Raw genomic sequence first — 19,574 nt, 5'->3', positions numbered from 1 at the left:
ATTTAATTAATATTTAATGTATTATTGGAAAGGCAGGACTTCTGAACACAAAGAACAACCTCAGGACAACACTGCACAATTAACTAAGATTTTTATTCCCAAGTCATCTGAAAGGCAATTGAACCCATAATTTTTACTCTGAAGCAAGAATGCTATAAATTATGACTCACACAAGAACGAGACTTACAGATGCATACTCACATTTTTATACATATATAGCATTAGAAGTAATGTTAAGAGTAACAGAATGCATGTTTATCATATAATACCATATTCAAAAAATCAAAAAGAATGTCAAGGTTATTAAAATAAAAATAATTCCATGATGAATACCCGTGATATTGTACATCCATTCATTGACAACTATAGAGGAGTATTAACTTGGTTGTTGTGTTGTGCATAATAATATATTTCATCAAGGAAATACCCAGGATAGAGGAATTGAGTGCTTCCAAACATGCCATCACATGACCTACAGTGTGCAAGGTTTAGGAGAAGCCAGTGATGAGGGAAAAGGATTATGGATCTTGAGGGATGTCTGGCTGAAGTCAGATATTAGCAAGTGATGTGTCTGAGCCGTACAATTGGCACATGGTGGGAGGGGTGAAACTGGCACTGGGATTGGTTACTGTAGTCTAGGCATTGGGAAAGAGTCACTACCTTAAGAATCACTACCTTAAGTTAGAGGAGACCAAAGGAAAGTGGAGCAGGAAAGACACAGAGATACTCAGGGTGGACCTATTTAAATTGAGCAGCTCTAGATCAAGCAAGGCAATTAAAGCTTGGTTGGTCAGAATTTGTCCAATAGTAAGTGCATTTCATAACCCTGTGACCTAATTTTTCCCAGTGATGCTCTGATTTTGTATGTATTGCCTATAACCGGGACAAACCAGGTCAGGGATGAGTCTGTCTTGAACAAGTGGATAGGCCTGTAGGCAATAAGCAATACATGAAAAAGATAGGGGGCGGCATGTTTGATGTAGCACCAACATAATTATGGTCCACATAAAATTATGGATTTTATATGCTTAGCAGTGAAAAGTGGCTGCCCTACAGACCTCACCAAACTTCATCTTTCCAGGCCGGATCCCATGAGTACTGTTGGCACTGTTCCTCACTGTACGTTTGGAAAGTTGACAAGTCAAAAGTAAATAATATTGATGGTTGTCAAAGCTCCCCGAGAGAGTTCCATTAAGAATACTCATGAAATTGTAACACTTTCAATTCCATGATGGAATAATACTTCCCAAAGATTTTCTGCTAAATTAGTTCCTTATTTCAACAGCAGTGCAGAAATGTTATTAAAACAAAATTAATTAAAAGTAGAACTGCATATTTAAATATGATTAAATAACACAGCTGAACAATCAGAAGATAGTTTTCTAAGCACAGAGTGCAGGCTATATTTGAAGAAAGAACAAACTTATGATTAGTTTGAAAATGATTAGCAATCTGACAACAATGCTTGGAATTAAGGTATTTTCAACTTAGTCTCTTGAATTTGATCTCTTCAATACATAACACTCTCCTGTGGAAATTTACAAATTTGTGCTCAACAAAAAAGTTAACTATGAAATAATTGTATTATTGGTCATACAGTCTGTTACTAAAAACAAATCAATGAAAAAAGAAATATTGTGGCAGCAATGGACCAAATAAAATGAAAATAAGGTAGAAATTGGCAGCAATATTAATAAAACATGGTCCACTAATGACTCCTCTATTGCTGGATTTTTCTGCTAACCTCAGAGATCAGGTTAGCCACCAGTATTTACTGCAAGTCCCGGGAATCCTTCAGTTATTTTAAATATAAATGCTTCCACCACACCTCTATTTCCTTCTGTCAGATCTACAGTATCTCCATCATATCTACTCCGATGGAGGACTTGCCAAGATGATCTTTCTTTTTACTTAACTCTAGCCTTCCCTCTACTATAGATAACATGGCTCTCAATAGATCACACCTCAACTATGTCTTGCACCTATGCTTTCACCTGATCTCCTTCCAGCCCAAGTAAGGATAGCATTCTCCTTAATATTGTACCAGCTTCTACATTCACCAAGTCTTACTTTAAAATTTAGATCCCACAGTCATAAAAATTAGAACAGTACAACACAGTACATGTGTTGTGCCAATGCTTTAATCTATTCCTAGATCAATCTAACCCTTCCCTCCAACATAGCCCTTTATTTTTCTTTTATCCATGTGCCCATCTAAGAGTCTCTTAAATGTCCCTAATGTGTCTGCCTCTACCACCACCTCTGAGAGCACATTCCATGCACCTACCATTCTACGTGTAGAAAACCTACCTCTGATATCCCCCCATACATTCCTCCAAATTCCTTACAGTTATACCACTTCACATTAGCTATTTCTGCCCTGAGAAAATGTCTCTGGCTGTCCATTCTATCTATGCCTCTTATCAACATGCACAACTCTATCAGGTCATCTTTTATCCTCCTTTGCTCCAAAGAGAAAACCCTAACTCATTCAACCTATCCTCATAAGACACGCTCTCCAGGCAGAACCCTGGTAATTTTCCTCTACACCTTCTTTAAAGCTTCACCATCCTTCATATAATAAGGCAACCAGAACTGAACACGATATTGCAAGTGTGGTCTGACCAGAGTTTTATAGAGCTGCAACATACCTCACGGCTCTTGAATACAATCCCCTGACTAATACAGACCAGCACACTATACACTTCCTTAACCAACTTGTGCGGCAACTTTGAGTTATCTATGGACGTGGACCCCAAGATCCCCCTGTTCCTTCACACTGTTGAATCCTGCCATTAACTTGTACTCTGCCTTTAAGTTCGACCTTCCAAAGTGAATCACTTCACACTTTTCTGGATTGAACTCCATCTACCACTTCTTAGCCCAGTTCTGTCTACTATCAATGTCCCTCTTATACCTACAATAACCTTCTACACTATCCATAACACCACCAACCTTCATATCATCTGCGAACTTAATAACCCACCTTTCCCCTTTCTCATCCAAGTTGCTTATTAAAATCTCAAAGAGCAGGGGTCCTGCAGAACACCACTGGTCACTAACCTCCATGCAGAATGTGCTCTGTTACCATCCTCTGCCTTTTGTGGGCAAGACAATTCTGAATCTATGCAGCCAAGTCTCCCTGGATCCCATGCCTCCTTACTTTTTGAATGGGTCTACCATAGGGAACTGGTCAAGTGCCTTAACAAAATCCATATACACCAAATTCACTGCTCTGCCATCATTGATATGTTTTGTCACTTCCTCAAAAGAACTCAGTGAGGCTCGTGAGACATGATCTGTCCCCCCTTAAAGCTACGTTGGCTGTTTCTAATCAAACTATGCTTCCCCAAATGCTTATAAATCTTGTCTCTAAGAATCCGCATTTTTCAGGCTAGTGTGAATAGGTTCAGCAGATTTTTTTCCTGAGAGAGCATGCTATAGATGATATGTTATGACAATGTGGTAATTTCACAGTCATTACTACTGATAACAATGTATTCATCCTACAAATTTGGCTTTTAACTCAAATCTCTGGATAAATGTGCAGGCCTCCTGATAACTATTCCTGTAATAGAATCATTGTGGTACTATAACCAACAAAGGAGTTCCATTAAGTAAAAATAGTTTTGCTTCTTCTCTGAACATTTTTAAAAAATACACTGCATGGGTGATTTAATATGCCTTTTATATCATAGCTTATTATATTAATTATCCATGGAAATCTGATAATCTAATAGCAAAAGTGCTTAGGTATATTCACAGTATGACATGCTATCAACCAATCAACAACACAGCTATTCGTAGAATTCATGCAAATAGCTGCCAGCAATCTAGCAGCTTTTTCAGTGTTAAAATATTTTATGCTCTCAATTTCTGCTTCTTTAGTTGATGCTTTCACAACTTACCAATGCTACAGGTCAAAATGGGATCCATCTGAAGTGCGTTCATAGCCAATTCCCAATTGCAGCCTTTTCCCAAAGTTTATATTTTTAAATAATCCTGAATGATTTCCTGTACTCCCTGAGGCTGCTTACACTGTAGAATTGTGCAAGTATCCCACTCATATTTACACAACCAATAACAGAATTAGTTGTTTCCATTTGTGTTAAATGCAAATATTAATACACCATCAATTTGTTTACAGATTTTTAATATATAATTATTTGTCACTTACGACATAGATTATGTTTGTCACGGTCAACATTACCGTAAAAAGATTTCTCCTTGGGTAAATGTAAATATAGAACACATACATTCTATGTGCAACAGACAGAGCATCAACGAGAGGGCAAAGAGTAAAATAAAAGCATTTATTTTTGCCTCAGGTGGATGTGCATTGGATATCCATTATGTTTCATTAATCATGTTCAGCGATAAAATAGTTATGGGTAAAGGAATGGTAATCCAGAAGGCTAATTGTTTAAGAGAAAAACTAGGAAAAAGAAGAAATAATTCAAGAACAAGTAACACACACAAAATGCTGGAGGAACTCAGCATGCCATGCAGCACCTATAGAAAAGAGTAAACAATCAACTTTTTGGGCTGAGGCCCTTCATCAGTACTCACAAACACCTAAATGTCAACTGTTTACTCTTTTCCATAGATGCTGCCCAGCCTGCCAAGTTCCTCCAGCATTTTGTGTGTGTGCTGCTTTGAATTTCCAATATTGTTATACAAAAAGAAAGTGAAACTCTGGAGGAAAGAAGTTGCTTTTATTGCAATTTTGGAGATGTATTTCTGAGGACTGTCTCAATACTGTGTAGGATATCTTTTCATCTTATCAAGCATGGTAAATGACATAGCTAGGAAAAGAGATATGGTCCTGAAAAGTGAATGTAGGGAGTCAGGAAGGAAGCTAAAAAGCAGAGCCTCTAGTAACCTTTGTATTGTTACCTATGCCATGTACCAGTGAGGGTAAGAATTGGAAGGTGTGACAGACAGATAAATGTGAGGATGAAAAGATTGTGCAGGGAATAAGATTACAGATTTGTGGATCAATGGGATCTTTTCTGGGGAAAGTGCGACTCGTATAAAAGTGATAGGTTACACCTGAACTCGAGAGGAACCAATGTCCTTGCAAGCAGGTTTGCTAGTGGGGTGTGATGTAGCATTGCTAATCAGGGATAGTATCACAGATTTGCAAAATGGCAGGATATCATGGAGAGATTGTCTTCTGAGTCAGTCTGGATGGAAGTCAAAAACAGGAAGGGAGCAATCACTATTGAGAATATTATAAAAAAAAAGAATTTAGATCAGCTTTATTCATCACACGTCTATCAAAATATCAAAACATACAATGAATTGTACGGAAGTATTGCCATGCTTCTCGTGCTTTCATAGCATGCACAGGACTTATAACCTGTGTATCTTTTGGAATATACGTGGGAAGAAACTGGAGCAGCCGGATCAGAGTCAGGTTTATCATCACCAGCATGTGTCGTGAAATTTGTTAACTTAGTGGCAGCAGTATAATGCAATACATAATATAGAAAATAAATAAATGAATTACAGTAAGTATATATATTTATATTATATAGTTAAATTTTAAATATTGCAGAAATAGAAATAATAAAAAATAGTGAGGTAGTGTTCATGGGCTCAATGTCCATTCAGAAATTTGACGGCAGAGGGGGAGAAGCTGATCCTGAATCGTTGAGAATGTGCCTTCAGGCTTTTGTACCTCCTTCCTGATGGTGACAATGAGAAGAGGGCATGTCCTGGGTGATGGGCATCCTTAATAATGGACACCACCTTTCTGAGGCACCGCTCCTTGAAGATGTCTTGAATACCTAGGAGGCTAGTAGCCATGATAGAACTGACTAATTTTACAACCTTACATAATTTTACATCACACAAACCAATCTTCTGTCCTTGGACTCACTTTACACCGCACGCTGTCGGAGCAGTGCTGCCAAGATAATCAAGGACACGACCCACCCAGCCAACACACTTTTCGTCCTTCTTCCCTCTGGGAGAAGGCTCAGGAGCTTGAAGACTCGTACAGCCAGATTTGGAAACCGCTTCTTTCCAACTGTGATAAGACTGCTGACGGATCCTGACTCGGATCTGGGCCGTACCCTCCAAATATCCGGACCTGCTTATTGTTTTTTTTTGCACTACCTTACTTCCCATTTTTCTATTTTCTATTTATGATTTATAATTTAAATTTTTAATATTTACTATTGATTTGTAATTCAGGGAGCGGGAAGCGCAGAATCAAATATCGCTGTGATGATTGTACGTTTTAGTATCAATTGTTTGGCGACAATAAAGTATAACTTTCTGTAGCTTCTTTTGATCCTGTGTAGTAGCCGCCCCCCCCACCGCCCCTCATACCAGACAGTGTCAGAATTCTCTCCATGGTACATCTGTAGAAGTTTTCAAGTCAGAGGAAAAATACACAAACTTCTTACGGACAATGGTGGGAATTCAAACCCTGACTGCTGCTGCTCTAAGACAGTATGCTAACTGCTACACTACCGTGACACCTGCTCTACAGATCCCTGCACCACCCAGCAGCAACACAGAACACTGAGGATTAGACTAGGAGGCAGTGCAAAATAGTAAAAGTGTAAAAATAACAGGGTTGTTGTGGGATTTTGGGAAGATTTGTCTCATGGTTGTTCGGGGGTAGAACATTCAGTCAAGAGGAGACAGGAATCATACTTCACATTTAGAATGCAGAAAATCAGACACTAGAGAGTTACAAGGTATCCAAGAAAAAGCTTAAGAACTTAGGAGAGCTAGAAGGGGAGATGAGAAGGCCTTGGTGAGTAGGATTATAGAAAATGCCAAGATGTTCTATATGTATGCGAAGAACAGGAGGGTGACTACAGTGAGATCAGGGCTGAGGTCAGAGATAACACGTGCCTGGGGGCAGAGGAAGTAGGAGAGGTACTTAATGAATACTTTGCTTCTGTGTTCACCAGGGAGAGGGACATTAATGAATGTGAGATCAGATGACCTCAAATTCATTGAGGTCTCTGTGGGACTCCCAAACCCCATGCATTATGAACATATGAACCTGCCCAACAGAGGAACTAATGGGCTATTGCAGAACAGCCTCTATATTTTACTGAGGAATTGACTGATCTGAATGAACAGCCTGAAATTGAGCACTGTTCTGAAATACAAGCCTCCAGTAGTTCTATGAAACGCTTGCAATTTTTAAAGCAAGATGCAATGACTAGCTGCCGATCCCATCAGTTGAACGGTCAGCTGCCACTGCAATTGAAGGACACTGTGTTTTTACACTGTTTTTGTGATTGTATTTTTTTTTTGAGGTGAAAAACATATAAGAGCTATGACCTCACTATAATATCAATGCAATATTCAGTGCATCATATGAGTAGGTTTGCTTACTCAGAGTGTTCTCGGAGTAGATCTCTGTGAAAGTACATGAAAAGCTCATCTCCCTGAGGTTAATATAGTTAATTTACCTTACTTAAAATTAAAGCTGTTTTTTCTTTGTAACTAATCTCAGCATGCTTACTATTACAGAGAAAACAGTTCAGGTAAATATAAAGAAATCATTCTAAGTGATTACTCTGGGACACATCAAAGTTCCTCCCAAGAAACACACACAAAAAAGCTGGAAGAACTCAACAGGTTAGGCAGCATCTATGGAAATGAATAAGCAGTCAATGTTTCATGCTGAGACCATTTTTTCAGGACTTGAAAGGTTTCAATTAATTTGAGTCAAGTGCAAGCAGACTGGACTAGGTTAGGATTTGTCCATAAGACCATAAGATGTAGGAGCACAACTAGGCCATTCAGCTCACTGAATTTGCTCTCATTCAATCATGGCTAATTCATTCTCCCTTTGAATCCCATTCTCTTGTCTTCTCCCTGTAATCTCGAATGCCCTAACTGATCAAGGTACTATCAACATCCACTTCAAATATACCCAATGACTGGCTGCATCATAGCTTGATATGGAGAATCCAACCCACAAGATCATAAAAGGCTGCAGTTCTATCACGGGTTCAACCCTCCTTTCTGCCATCAGGGACTTTTCGAGAGGTGTTGTCCCAAGATGGCAGCATCCATCCTTAAGAACTCCCCATTATATAGGGGTATACCCTCGTCACCTGACTACCATGGAAGTGGGGGGTGGTAGTATAGGTGCTGAAAGACCCACATTCAATGTTTTAAGATTATTCTCCTCTACCATCAGATTTCAGATGGGTCTGTGAACCTATGACGATACCTCATTATTCATCTTTTACACTATTTATTTTTGTAACAGAGTAATTTTTATGTTCTGCTCCATACTGCTGTTGCAAAATATTGAATTCTAAATTCATTGAATGCACAGACAGCTTTTTAAGTCCTCCCTCTTTGGTAACTGTTGGATATTTGTACGGCTGGATTGTTACATACCAACTTAATTAAATACTCTAATCTGTTTTTGCTAGCTATTGATCCAGAGACATTTGTGCCAGGGTCAAAGAGTTCTACAGCAGGAAACCTTATCCACACTGAATGTATGAGGAGTGTTTGATGGCTCTGGGCCTGTACTCACAGGAATTTAGAAAAAAGGGCAGTCCTTTTGAACCTACTGAATATTGAAAGGGCTAGATAAAGTGGATGTTGAGAGGATGTTTCCAATAAGGAAGTTGAGGATCCCGTTCAGGTGGAGTTAAAGAAGCCCGGGTTTTGAAGCTTGTTGATTAGTACTGAGGGGATGATGGTGTTGAATGCTAAACTGTAACTCATAAACAGCAATCTGGAATATATGTTGCTGTGGTCTAGGTGGTCTGAAGTGTGGTGGAGAACTAGTGAGATTGTGTCTACTGTAGATTTGTTGTGGTGAATCCAGATCCTTGCGTAGGCAGGAGTTAACTCTAGCCATTACCAACTTCTCAAAGCACTTCATCATAGTAGATATGAGTAATAGTCGTTGAAGCTGCTTACCCTGGTCTTCTTGGGCAGTGGTATGATTGATGCTCTTTGAAGCAGATGGGAACCTCAAACTGCAGCAGAGAGAGATTGAAGATGTCCTTGAATGTTCCAGTTAGTTGGTTGGCACAGGTTTTCAGTGTCCTACTAAGTACACCATTGGGACCTGTTGCTTTCTGAAGCTTTACCCTCTTAATGGATGTTCTGATGTTAATTTTCAAGACAGAGATTACAGGGTCAGCAGAAGCTGTGGGGATTCACACAGGGGTATGTTATTCTCTCTTACAAAGCATGCAAAAAAAAAGGCATTGAGCTCATCAAAGAGTGAAGCATCACGGTGGCTGTTTGTGCTGTTAGGTTTTGCCTTATAGGAAATCATGGCATACAGTCTTCTGCAGCTGTCATGCATCCAATTGTGTCTCTAACTTCACATGGAATTGTCTTTTTGCCCTCACAATGGTCTTCTGTAGGATGTACCAGGACTTTTTGTAGAGTTCTGGATTGCCGGTCTTGAACACTACAGATATAGCCCTCAGCAGACTGCACATCTCCCGTTGTACACAAATCTTCCAATATGGGTATGCCTGGTAGCTTCTTGAAGGCACACACGCATCCATGCAAGTCTTGATGAAGCTGATAATGTCTGCGGCTTATCCCTTCAGATCCACAGTCGAATCTCTGAATATGGTCTAGTCCACCAATTCAGTCCACCACTTCTCTGCCTCCCGTGGCCATACCTTTGCTGTCCTCACCATTGGTGCTGGGGTCCTCAGTCTCAGCCTATATGCAGGGAGTAGAAGTTCATTCAGGTGATTGGACTTGCCAAGGTGCAGGTGCGGGATGGCATGGCAGGCACTCTTGATGGTGGTGTAACAGTGATCAAATGTGTTGTGCCTTCTGGTTCCATAAGTAACATGTTGGTGGTAGTCTGTCAGAGACTTCTTCAAGCTAGCCTAGTTGAAGACCCCCGAAGGCATCAGGGGCACATTGTCTTATGACTGCGTATCACAGAGCTTAGCTTCTTCAGTACTAACGATGTCAGCCAGGGGTGGAATGTACACCACTACTAGGGTAACACTGGAGAACTTCCACTGTAGGCTGAGCAGACGGCACTTGACTGTCAAATGTTCCAGGTTGGAGGAGGAGAACAGAGACAGAACTGCCACATCTATGCTCAATGATGATCAATTATGAAGCAAATACTGCCTCCTATATCTTTACTCGATGCTGCCTTTCTGTTCAGGTAGTGAAAGGTGAAGCTCTCAGGCTGGACTGCAGTGTCGGGAATGCTAGGGTGTGCCATGTTTCTATGAAGCAGAATACATAACAGTCCCTGATGTCCCTCTGGCACTGCAGTCTTGCTCTGAGATCTTCCATGTTACAGTTAATTGCTTAACTGTTCCTCAAGGTTTGTGTGTCAGCTATTCTTTCCACTCACCTGGCTGAGAAGTACTTAAATAGCACTCCATAAATTCACTACTAACCTGGAGAATGCAACCCAAACTCATTCAGTGATGCACCCATCTAATTTCTCCATTAGAGGGAACAGGGTGCTGTGTATATGATAAAGGTTGCACTGGCAACAATTTGCAAAGGTTCTTTGGCATCTCCTTTAAATTCACAACTGCTGTACAGCTTAAGCAGACTGTAGAGATAAATCAATGTTGCTAAATGTTTGCCCATCACTCATTTCCATCCTTCTTTATTCAACACTGTGAGCGAGCTTTGGAACATTTGAACATTTGGCTCAACATTTTCCTACGCATATTTCCCCAAAGCAAACTGTAGTTTTCCCAGTCACAGAACCATGCAGTAGAAGTGGTATGTTCTCAGTTCCCCAAATCCCATTGACATCTACAATCAACATGTAGTTTGGCAACTTAAATATATCTTGAGCTGGTGAGTAAAGATCCTGCTATATGTAATAGAATTTAGTAAAAGAAGCCACTTCCTTCCTGGCATTGTATACACTCAAACTGGCACTCTCTATATTGACTTCAAAATCTGGCAGAAATTTTGCAGCCATTCCCAAATGGATCAGTTGTTCCAGCACTGGCATAAGCAGAGGACCACAGGAGGGCTGAGTCAAGCAACAATGAAAATTCAGTCCAGTAATCAGTAATGACCCTTATTTTTACACATTTTGGTTCCTTCAATTATTTTTGTCTTTCAGATGGAATCACAGCTTCACAGGGCTTTATCCACTTTAAATCTACAGTGGAGTATTCCACATAATTGTAAAGGAAATATCAAAAAATTGTCTCCTTGCCAAGAATTTAAATAATCTATTAAATTTGTGAATTTTTCTGTTCAGTAAAAGAATTTATTGAACAGTAATTTCTGGAGTACTTAGTACAATTTAAAAAATGCAAAATATTTTTCAGATAAACATACTATGTAATTGTAAACATACATAAGTAAAACAGCAACATTCCAGTGACCTTTGCCAAACCACAGGCATAAATAACATTGCTGATTTTTACAATGTTTATACATGTTCTGTGAAAATGTAACTTCACTTACAGAAAATGCACACTAAACAGGAACTGTTCACTCTATTAATATGCATGAAATAATGAATCTTCGTCATTTATGTGGAACATTGGAGAGGAACATATCTATCAACCACACATATTTAAATGGAAATGTTAAGGCAAAAAGGCCTCCAACATAATGGGGACATAACCAAGGAATGTGAAGGTTTCCCATTATTTTTTTTCCAATGTCCTTGTTGCACACACACACACACACACACAAACAGAAGGCACTGTCTGAATCATTACCAAAAATCCTCTATGTATATTTTTAGACATAACTCCAGAATAATTAGTTAGAAGGACATATTTAGAATAACTCCAGTGAAAATTGTCAATGTGTCATTTATTAAGTAATAGTTGATGAAGAACAATTTTTGGATCAAGAGCATAATAGACAAACAGTGCTGGCCCTGAAAATCATAAGAACATATTGTTACATAAACGGCAACAATGAATATCAATCGAGACAGGTTATATAAAAACAACCAAACACTTATTAAACACAGAGAAACGATAAGGAAAAAAACAAACCAAAACTTTAACCGGAATTTAACCGATATGCAGCCGTTCAACAACTCATCACTTGGCACTGGTTTCTTAAAGCGTTAAATGCGAAAACAGTTCATAAAGCGATAAAGTCAGATATAGTTCTTAAAATGGTAAATTCAAAAGTCCAACAGATTTATACGTTCAATTGGGAGAGACTTCTCTGGAGAAGGATTTCTTCATAGACGCAACTTTCCTGCTGGTTCTGTCCACAGGATTCACGATGCCGAAAATAAACAGTTTAAAACAACTGACCGTAATTTTCTTTTAGATAGAGAGAGAGCAAACCTTTGTATGAACTCTTTGCTCTCTTGGCGAGAGTTATCTCGATGCAGGTCGCTACTCCTTCAACGAAGACTCAATAAGGTCGATCCTTTATTAAACTGCCAAACAATGCTGACTCCTCTCGATCCTTTGGTCCTGTACTTTGATAAAGTCTTCACTCTCCCGTACTACTACTGAAATTGAGTAAATCAGCACATCTACCCAAAAATTTCCAGTCCAATAATATTGTATCTTGCAATTGAATGCAACACTCCATTTTAAAAATGAAACTGCGCCACAAAACAAACACGCAACAGAAACAGAGAGACAGCACGTTCTACCTGGAAATCTACAAACTAAAAACTAACTGCGTCATCTGGGGTCAACCCTTACATACCCATGGTGCACATGTCATCATGTGACCTCACATCAGAGGGAAAATCACATCAGGTGACCTCCAAAAGACCATTACATCATTCTCACAAAAAAAAAAACACAGATCTCCTTGAGCATGGAACAATAAACAAACACGAGCAGCAGTGGGCCATCTGGCCTGTCGAGCCTGCTCCACCATTCAATGAGATCGTGGCTGATCTGGCCATGGACTCATCTCCACCTACCTGCCTTTTCCCCATAACCCTTAATTTCCCTACTATGCAAAAATCTATCCAACCTTGAATAATATATATATTTACTGAGGTAGTCTCCACTGCTTCATTGGGCAGAGAATTCTACAGATTCACCGCTCTCTAACCTCATAGTCTAACCCCCTCATCTCTGGAATCAACCTGGTGAGCCTCCTCTGCTCCACCTCCAAAGTCAGTATATCCTTCCTCAAGTAAGGAGACCAGAATTGCATGTGGTACTCCAGGTGTGGCCTCACTAGTACCCTGTACAGTTGCAGCATAACCCCCCACTCTTCAGTTCAATCCCTCCAGCAATGAAGGCCAACATTCCGTTTGCCTTCTTGGTCGCCTGCCGGACCTGCAAACCAACCTTTTGTGATTCATGCACAAGCACTCCCAAGTCCCTCTACACAACAGCATGCTGCAATTTCTTACCATTTAAATAATAATCTGTTCTTTTATTTTCCCTTCCAAAGTGGATGACTTCACATTTACCAATATTGCATTCCATCTGCCAGACCCTTGCCCACTCAATTAACCTATCTATATCTCTCTGCAGACTCTCTGTATTTTCTGCACAACTTGCTTTTCCACTCAATTTAGTATCATCAGCAAACTTAGATACACTACATTCGATCCCCTCTTCTAGATCGTTAATGTACATTGTGAATAGTTTCAGGCCCAGCACTGACCCCTGCGGCACACTGCTCCCCACTGATTGCCAACCAGAGTAACTCCCATGTCTCCCCACTCTCTGCTTTCTATTAGTTAACCAATCCTCTATCCATGCTAATACATCACCCCCAACTGTATGCATCCTTATCTTATGGATACATCTTTTATTTGGCCCTTTATCGAACGCCTTCTGGAAATCCAAATAAATAACGTCCATCTGTTCTCTTCTATCCACTGGGCTTGTTATATCCTCAAAGAAGTCCAGTAAGTTTGTCAAACAGAACCTGCCTTTGCTGAATCCATGCTGTATCTGTCAGATGAATCCATTTCTTTCCATATGCCTCACTATTTCTTCTTTAATGATAGCTACAAGCATGTTCCCAACTACAGATGTTAAACTAACTGACCTATAGTTACCTGCCTTTTGCCAACATCCTTTTTTGAACAGTGGCGTGACATTCACCATCTTCCAATCTGCCGGGACCAACACGGAGTCCAGAGAATTTTGGTAAATCAGCACCAAAGCCTCTACTATAACTTCTGCCTATTCTTTCAGTACCCTGGGATGAATTCTATCAGGACCAGGGGACTTATCTATCTTCAGGTCCACATATTTGCTCGGTACTACCTCTTTAGTGATAGCTATTGTATCAAGGCCCTCAGCTCCCATTGCATCCATAAGATCTCTCTTTGGCATGTTAGATGTATCTTCCATCATGAAGACCGCCACAAAATAGTCATTCAAAGCATCGGCCATTTCCTCATTACCCAATATCAATTTCCCCTTCTTGTGCTCCAAGGGACCTATATTCATTTTAGCCACCCTTTTCCGTTTTATATAATTATAAAAACTTTTACTAAACATTTTTATATTTTGTGATAGTTTATTTTCATAATCTAGTTTCCCTCTCTTTATTGCTTGCTCAGTAGTCCCTTGTTGCTTTTTAAAGATTTCCCCATTTTCCAGTTTCCCACTACTCTTGGCAACTTTGTAAGCACGAGTTTTTAGTTTGATGCTTTTTTTTTATTTCCGTAATTATCCAAAGCTAGCTATCCCCGCCCTTATCGTCCTTGCTTTTAACTGGAATATACTTTTGTTGAGCACTGTGAAAAATCTCTTTGAAAGTCTTCCACTGTTTCAAAATCCTACAAAAGGTAGTGGATTCCGCCCAGTACATCACTGGCAAAGCCCTCCTAATCATTGAGCACATCTACAAGAAAAAATTGCCAGAGAAATGCAACATCAATCATCCAAGACTCTCAACACACAGGCCATGCTCTATTCTCGCTCTGCCATCAGGTAGAAAGTACAGGTGTCTCAGGACTTGCACCACCAGATTCAAGAACAGTTACTACCCCATCAGGCTCTTGAACAAAAGGGGATAGCTACAATCATTTAAGGACTCTGTTATATATGTTATTTCATGCTTGTTATTTATTGCTATTTACTTATATCTGCATTTGCCCAGCTTGTTTACAGTTAACAGTTCCTGATGTTTACAGTTATGGTCCTATAGATTTGCTAAGAATGTCCACAGAAAAAGAATCTCAAGGTTGTATGTGGTGACATGTATGTACTCTTGATAATAAATTTTACCTTGAACTTTTCCAGACAACTTTAAATTGTTAAGTTATATGTTGAATCTGGTGAGTTTGGAAGGTGTTAATTCAGAAAATGAGGAGTTGTCCAATGGGCTTTGTTGATACAATTCAAGATAGCAAAGGCTGATAAGTCCAAGTATGAACAGGAAGGAAACTTAACACGGCAGACTTAGTGTTACCCTTGTGGACTGAACAAATATGTGTTTGGTTTTCCCAATGTAGAAGAGACTATATCATGAGCACTAAATGCTCTAAGTTAAGTTAGAAGCAATAAAAAAAATCAATTCTTCATCTGGAAGTAAAGCTCGAAGTTCGTAATTCCATGAGCTTCCGTGAGCTTAAAAAAGTTTGTATATATTGAAATGTACCTGCAATGGAATTAGATATACTAACCTCTAGTGTGGTGAACTTCCCAGACTTACAAACACACCCTGACAATACTTCCTCCTTTCTGCTTCTTCAAGGTCTCCATTCCATTCCTTCAGTTTCTCCCATCTGTTTTGATGTATTGCTGACACCTAAAGTTTTCTTTGGGATCATATGTTGAACTCACCAATCTAGATGAACATATTTTTCAGGCTTATAGGTACATGTACAGCAGCAGTTTAATCTTTTTACCCTTACGATTTTATCTTTATGCAATAAGGGACCAATATGTTACACGTCAACTATATATCATGCTTGTAAAGCTACTGTACATTTGGAATGTTACATTCCCTTTTGTGTACCCTATTGAAAAGACCAAGGTTCAGTACGGAGAAGGCTGTATAAAATTAGTTTAAAAATGCAGTCAGTGAAGTGGGGCTCTCAGAAATCCACACCTGAAGCAAAGGAAAGGGCCACAAGAAGAACTTTCTCCACACAAGATTTAGAACTAATAATTCTGAGTACTACATGAATATTAGATAATGAATAACACTAAATTAGGATAGAAAAGCATCGTGGAATTAGTCTTACTTGCATGATTCAGCAAAATAATTTACAATGGTTTGGATCTCAGCCCCCTTGTATGCAGATAGACTACCTTTGTCTGCTTACTGTAACTCAATGACTAGAGGTTGAATGGAATGGTTTTAGAGCTGAAGCACTGTAGGTTGAATAGCTTCCTGCACATTCTATAGCTCAACGGAATGTGTTGGAGGTTGAGGAGAAGGGAAGATTGAGAAATAGAGTTGGTGTGATGAATCGCCTTGCTTAATTCCAGTCCAAATTATCACTAGGTCTGTACTGAAAACATCGACGTGGACCGTGGGCTGAATTACTTTGTACAACAGAGGAGCCCAAGTGTATGAGAGTATGGGCCTTATACTAAACATTCAGAAATCAAAGATCCTTGCCCTTCACAACAATCAAGATCCATGACACAACCTAAATCAACACGCCTCACTTCTCATGAGCCATCTCTCAGACACTGATAATGAATTCCACCACTGCCCTTGGCAACCCTAAGAAAGAGTATTCCAGGACTTAAAAGCCACAAACCTGACTACAAGCTCATAGTCTATAGAAGAGCAGTGATTTTCCCTCCTCTCCAGCATGGTTAGGAGAAATAAGTAAAAACAGAAGCTGACTTAAAGAGGTGCATTTTTGCTCCAATGCTAATTCTGCAAAATCCTCCAAGTTCTCCAAATGGTGAACAAATGCCAGTCCTCTCCAGCCTAATATCCTCTGCTTTGAGTCTCTGATTACAGTCAACCAGCTTAGACGGTGAGCCACATTGTTCTCATGCCTGACATCAAACTATTCAGTGGAATTTTCAAGTGTGCGAGGCTGTAAAATGTTAAACACAACATTCAATTATTCTTTCTGTTTGAAAATGGAGCAGAAAAATGAGCTGCCATTTTGATTAATAACTGCTCCAGGACAACAGAAGATAATGAATCCAACCAACAATAAGCAGCTCCATCAGGGCATATCATGGCAAAATGCCAGCTTCATCCAGCCACAATTTAGATAGAGCGCTGGAGCAGATTTGGTGCTTTGTGCAATGTCAACATTCTCAAGGAAGCAGCACACTGAATTGGTGAAATTACACTAAGGCATTTTCTGCTAAAATTAATGAACAAGGTTAGGACAGTGTTATGATAGTTTGCAAAATGTTAATAAGCAATTTACTGCACAACAGCATGCTCATAAAAGAAGATGTACAGAATGGTCCCTTTCTATGCTGCATAGATAAAGATGGTTAAATGTTCAATGCAATATTACGACCAGTTTTTAATAGTATGGAACTTGTGGGGACTGATTAGATCAAATAATACATTAATAACCTGGAATTTTCCCCAATTATTTTCAAAAGTAAAAGACAGATAATATATGCTTTTATTTTCATATGTTCGCCTGTGAGTATCCATCTCCCTTTGGAATTTGAACTCACAATGTCAATCCATATTGTAATGGTTTTTAAGGGAAAGATTTTCACAGTTGTGTGGTAAATGGAATTTAATTCCTCATGCTCTAAATGGGTGCTGTGCTAGCAACCAACTTGTTAACTAACAAAAAAAAGATCAAGAATATTTTACCTGGTTTAAAAAGGATCAAGGTGGCTTTCACCAAATTTACTTGCAAAAATGATACCAGCATGATCCCTGAGGCAGTTGTCCACTAATTTACCAGCTGCTGCACCATATACCACACTGATTGTCAGAAAGCAAGACAGATGTTAAAGAGCCACTTTCTGTAGCCAAAGAAAGCAGTCTCGAAAGATGCCTTGGAGCGAGGGAAGGAGGGACAAATCCTGTTACATGTGCCTGGTCACATCTTCCTATATGATGTCTGATCTCCATTTCTGGTAGATTCCATTTCTGAAAGCAGCCCCAAGGCACTGCGGGTACAAGTTTCTCAAGGGGCTATGATCACAGCCTCACACACTTACTGCATAGTATAAAGGTGGTACCAGTCATATTTGTGAATAAAAACGAGTGGAGGACGAAAAATGAGTTTGGTAGAGGCTGCGGACAAAATATCGGAACTCTGTAAGCACCTACTTTTATCTTTTTGCCAACTTTCCTGTAGGCTGGGGGAGGGACGGAGGATGTTTGTTTTACCATGAGTGAAAATGCAGTTCACAAGTCACACTTCTCAGCAGCCAATTTCTGTTGCATGAAAAGCCACTGCACACGAGATGTCAGCAGGAGCATATCAGATTATTTCCCGATGGCTGTTTTTCAGTCCAAAATGATAAAATGCAGCCACAAAATAGCTTTCCACTGCAAATTTATCATAAAAATGAGCAAGTCAGTCAAACTACTAGAGAAGTTTTCCTAAATAATCCATGAACACAATGTGGTTTGTTGCAAAAATGATTGAATCAATTCTTATCACTGTCAAAACTAAGTTAATTATTTCTACTTACTTGCTGGTCCTGTAATTTCATTCCAACAACTCTGAAGGTGTTATTGGAGGTGTTGTGATAGATGTTGACTCTGCTGAATCCTTGTTGTCCAGGTTTGGCTGGAATCCATTTTTTGCTTGAATCATCATAGACCATAACCGAGGCACGTGCTTGGCAGATGCTCTGTTCACTGAAATAGAAGAATTACAATTATATCTATGAAATCAACGTACAATCCAATGTCAATATAAATAAGGACAATGCTATAGATGGAGTCCATACAAACATCTGTATGTTTCTCTGCACTTTAAAGGAGATTATATGCCACTTCTATAGAAACTTTAAGAAGTGAAAATTTAAACAGAAGAACACAGCAAGTTTGTTCAAAGTTTGGTGGTTGTTACAAAAGGATAAAATGGTGTTAACATATTAATAAGAAAAGATGTAGATAGAATGTGGAATTTAGATTAGTTCTTAAGACAACAATTATCTCAATGAATGCTGAGAAAGCTAACTTGCATCCAGAAATTGGACTCACATAAACAACAGGTACATCAGTGAACATCAGTCTACAAATTAGAGTACGTTGGTATGGTTGCAGGCATATGATTATTGTATGGAATGACAACAGCTGTTTCAGTTTTGGGCCTGAAGCCAAAAATTTCTGTAATGCTTAGGGTTCAAAGCATGAAGCCTGAAGCACTACACTGAGAAGCACTCAAAAGGAAATTGCACCATGCAGGACAGAGATCGATTGGGCCAAAAGATTGGGAATTATCCTTTGAAGGATCGGTGCGTGTGAACTGGTGAGAATGCATGTTGACATGGTGGGACAGGGTTGTAAAGTGGTGATCTGGGCCTCCCAATCACCAGGCCACTGGGCAACTCTAGTGAACAACAGTCCAAGGACTGCCAGCATCAGATGGGGCATAAAACACTGAAGATCTGGTCAATGGAAAATCTGGGAGCCTGATTCATAAGGACATTGGTGAGTTAGGTGATTAGAAGATACTGGGGTGGTGATCAGAGCCTGGGACAATGAGGTGTCAGTAATTGGGAACTGGTGGAAGGCAATGAGATTGATCA

At 39.4% G+C, this 19,574-nt stretch overlaps 1 protein-coding gene across 4 annotated transcripts in view; it reads right to left on the bottom strand.

Moving 5' to 3' along the window:
- LOC140204092 (ena/VASP-like protein) overlaps positions 1-19,574 on the bottom strand; it is a 246,196-nt gene that overhangs the window by 81,962 nt on the left and 144,660 nt on the right. For all 4 annotated transcript variants that reach the window (XM_072270448.1, XM_072270423.1, XM_072270439.1 and 1 more), the window contains one exon: positions 18,510-18,678. In XM_072270448.1, the coding sequence (XP_072126549.1) occupies positions 18,510-18,678 (169 nt within the window). The remainder of the gene's footprint in view (positions 1-18,509; positions 18,679-19,574) is intronic.

This window comes from Mobula birostris, chromosome 1, assembly GCF_030028105.1.
Source record: "Mobula birostris isolate sMobBir1 chromosome 1, sMobBir1.hap1, whole genome shotgun sequence".
In the NCBI taxonomy this organism is placed as follows: domain Eukaryota; kingdom Metazoa; phylum Chordata; class Chondrichthyes; order Myliobatiformes; family Myliobatidae; genus Mobula; species Mobula birostris.
Note: the sequence above shows the minus strand (reverse complement) of the source record. Positions and strands in the feature narration are given on the sequence as shown.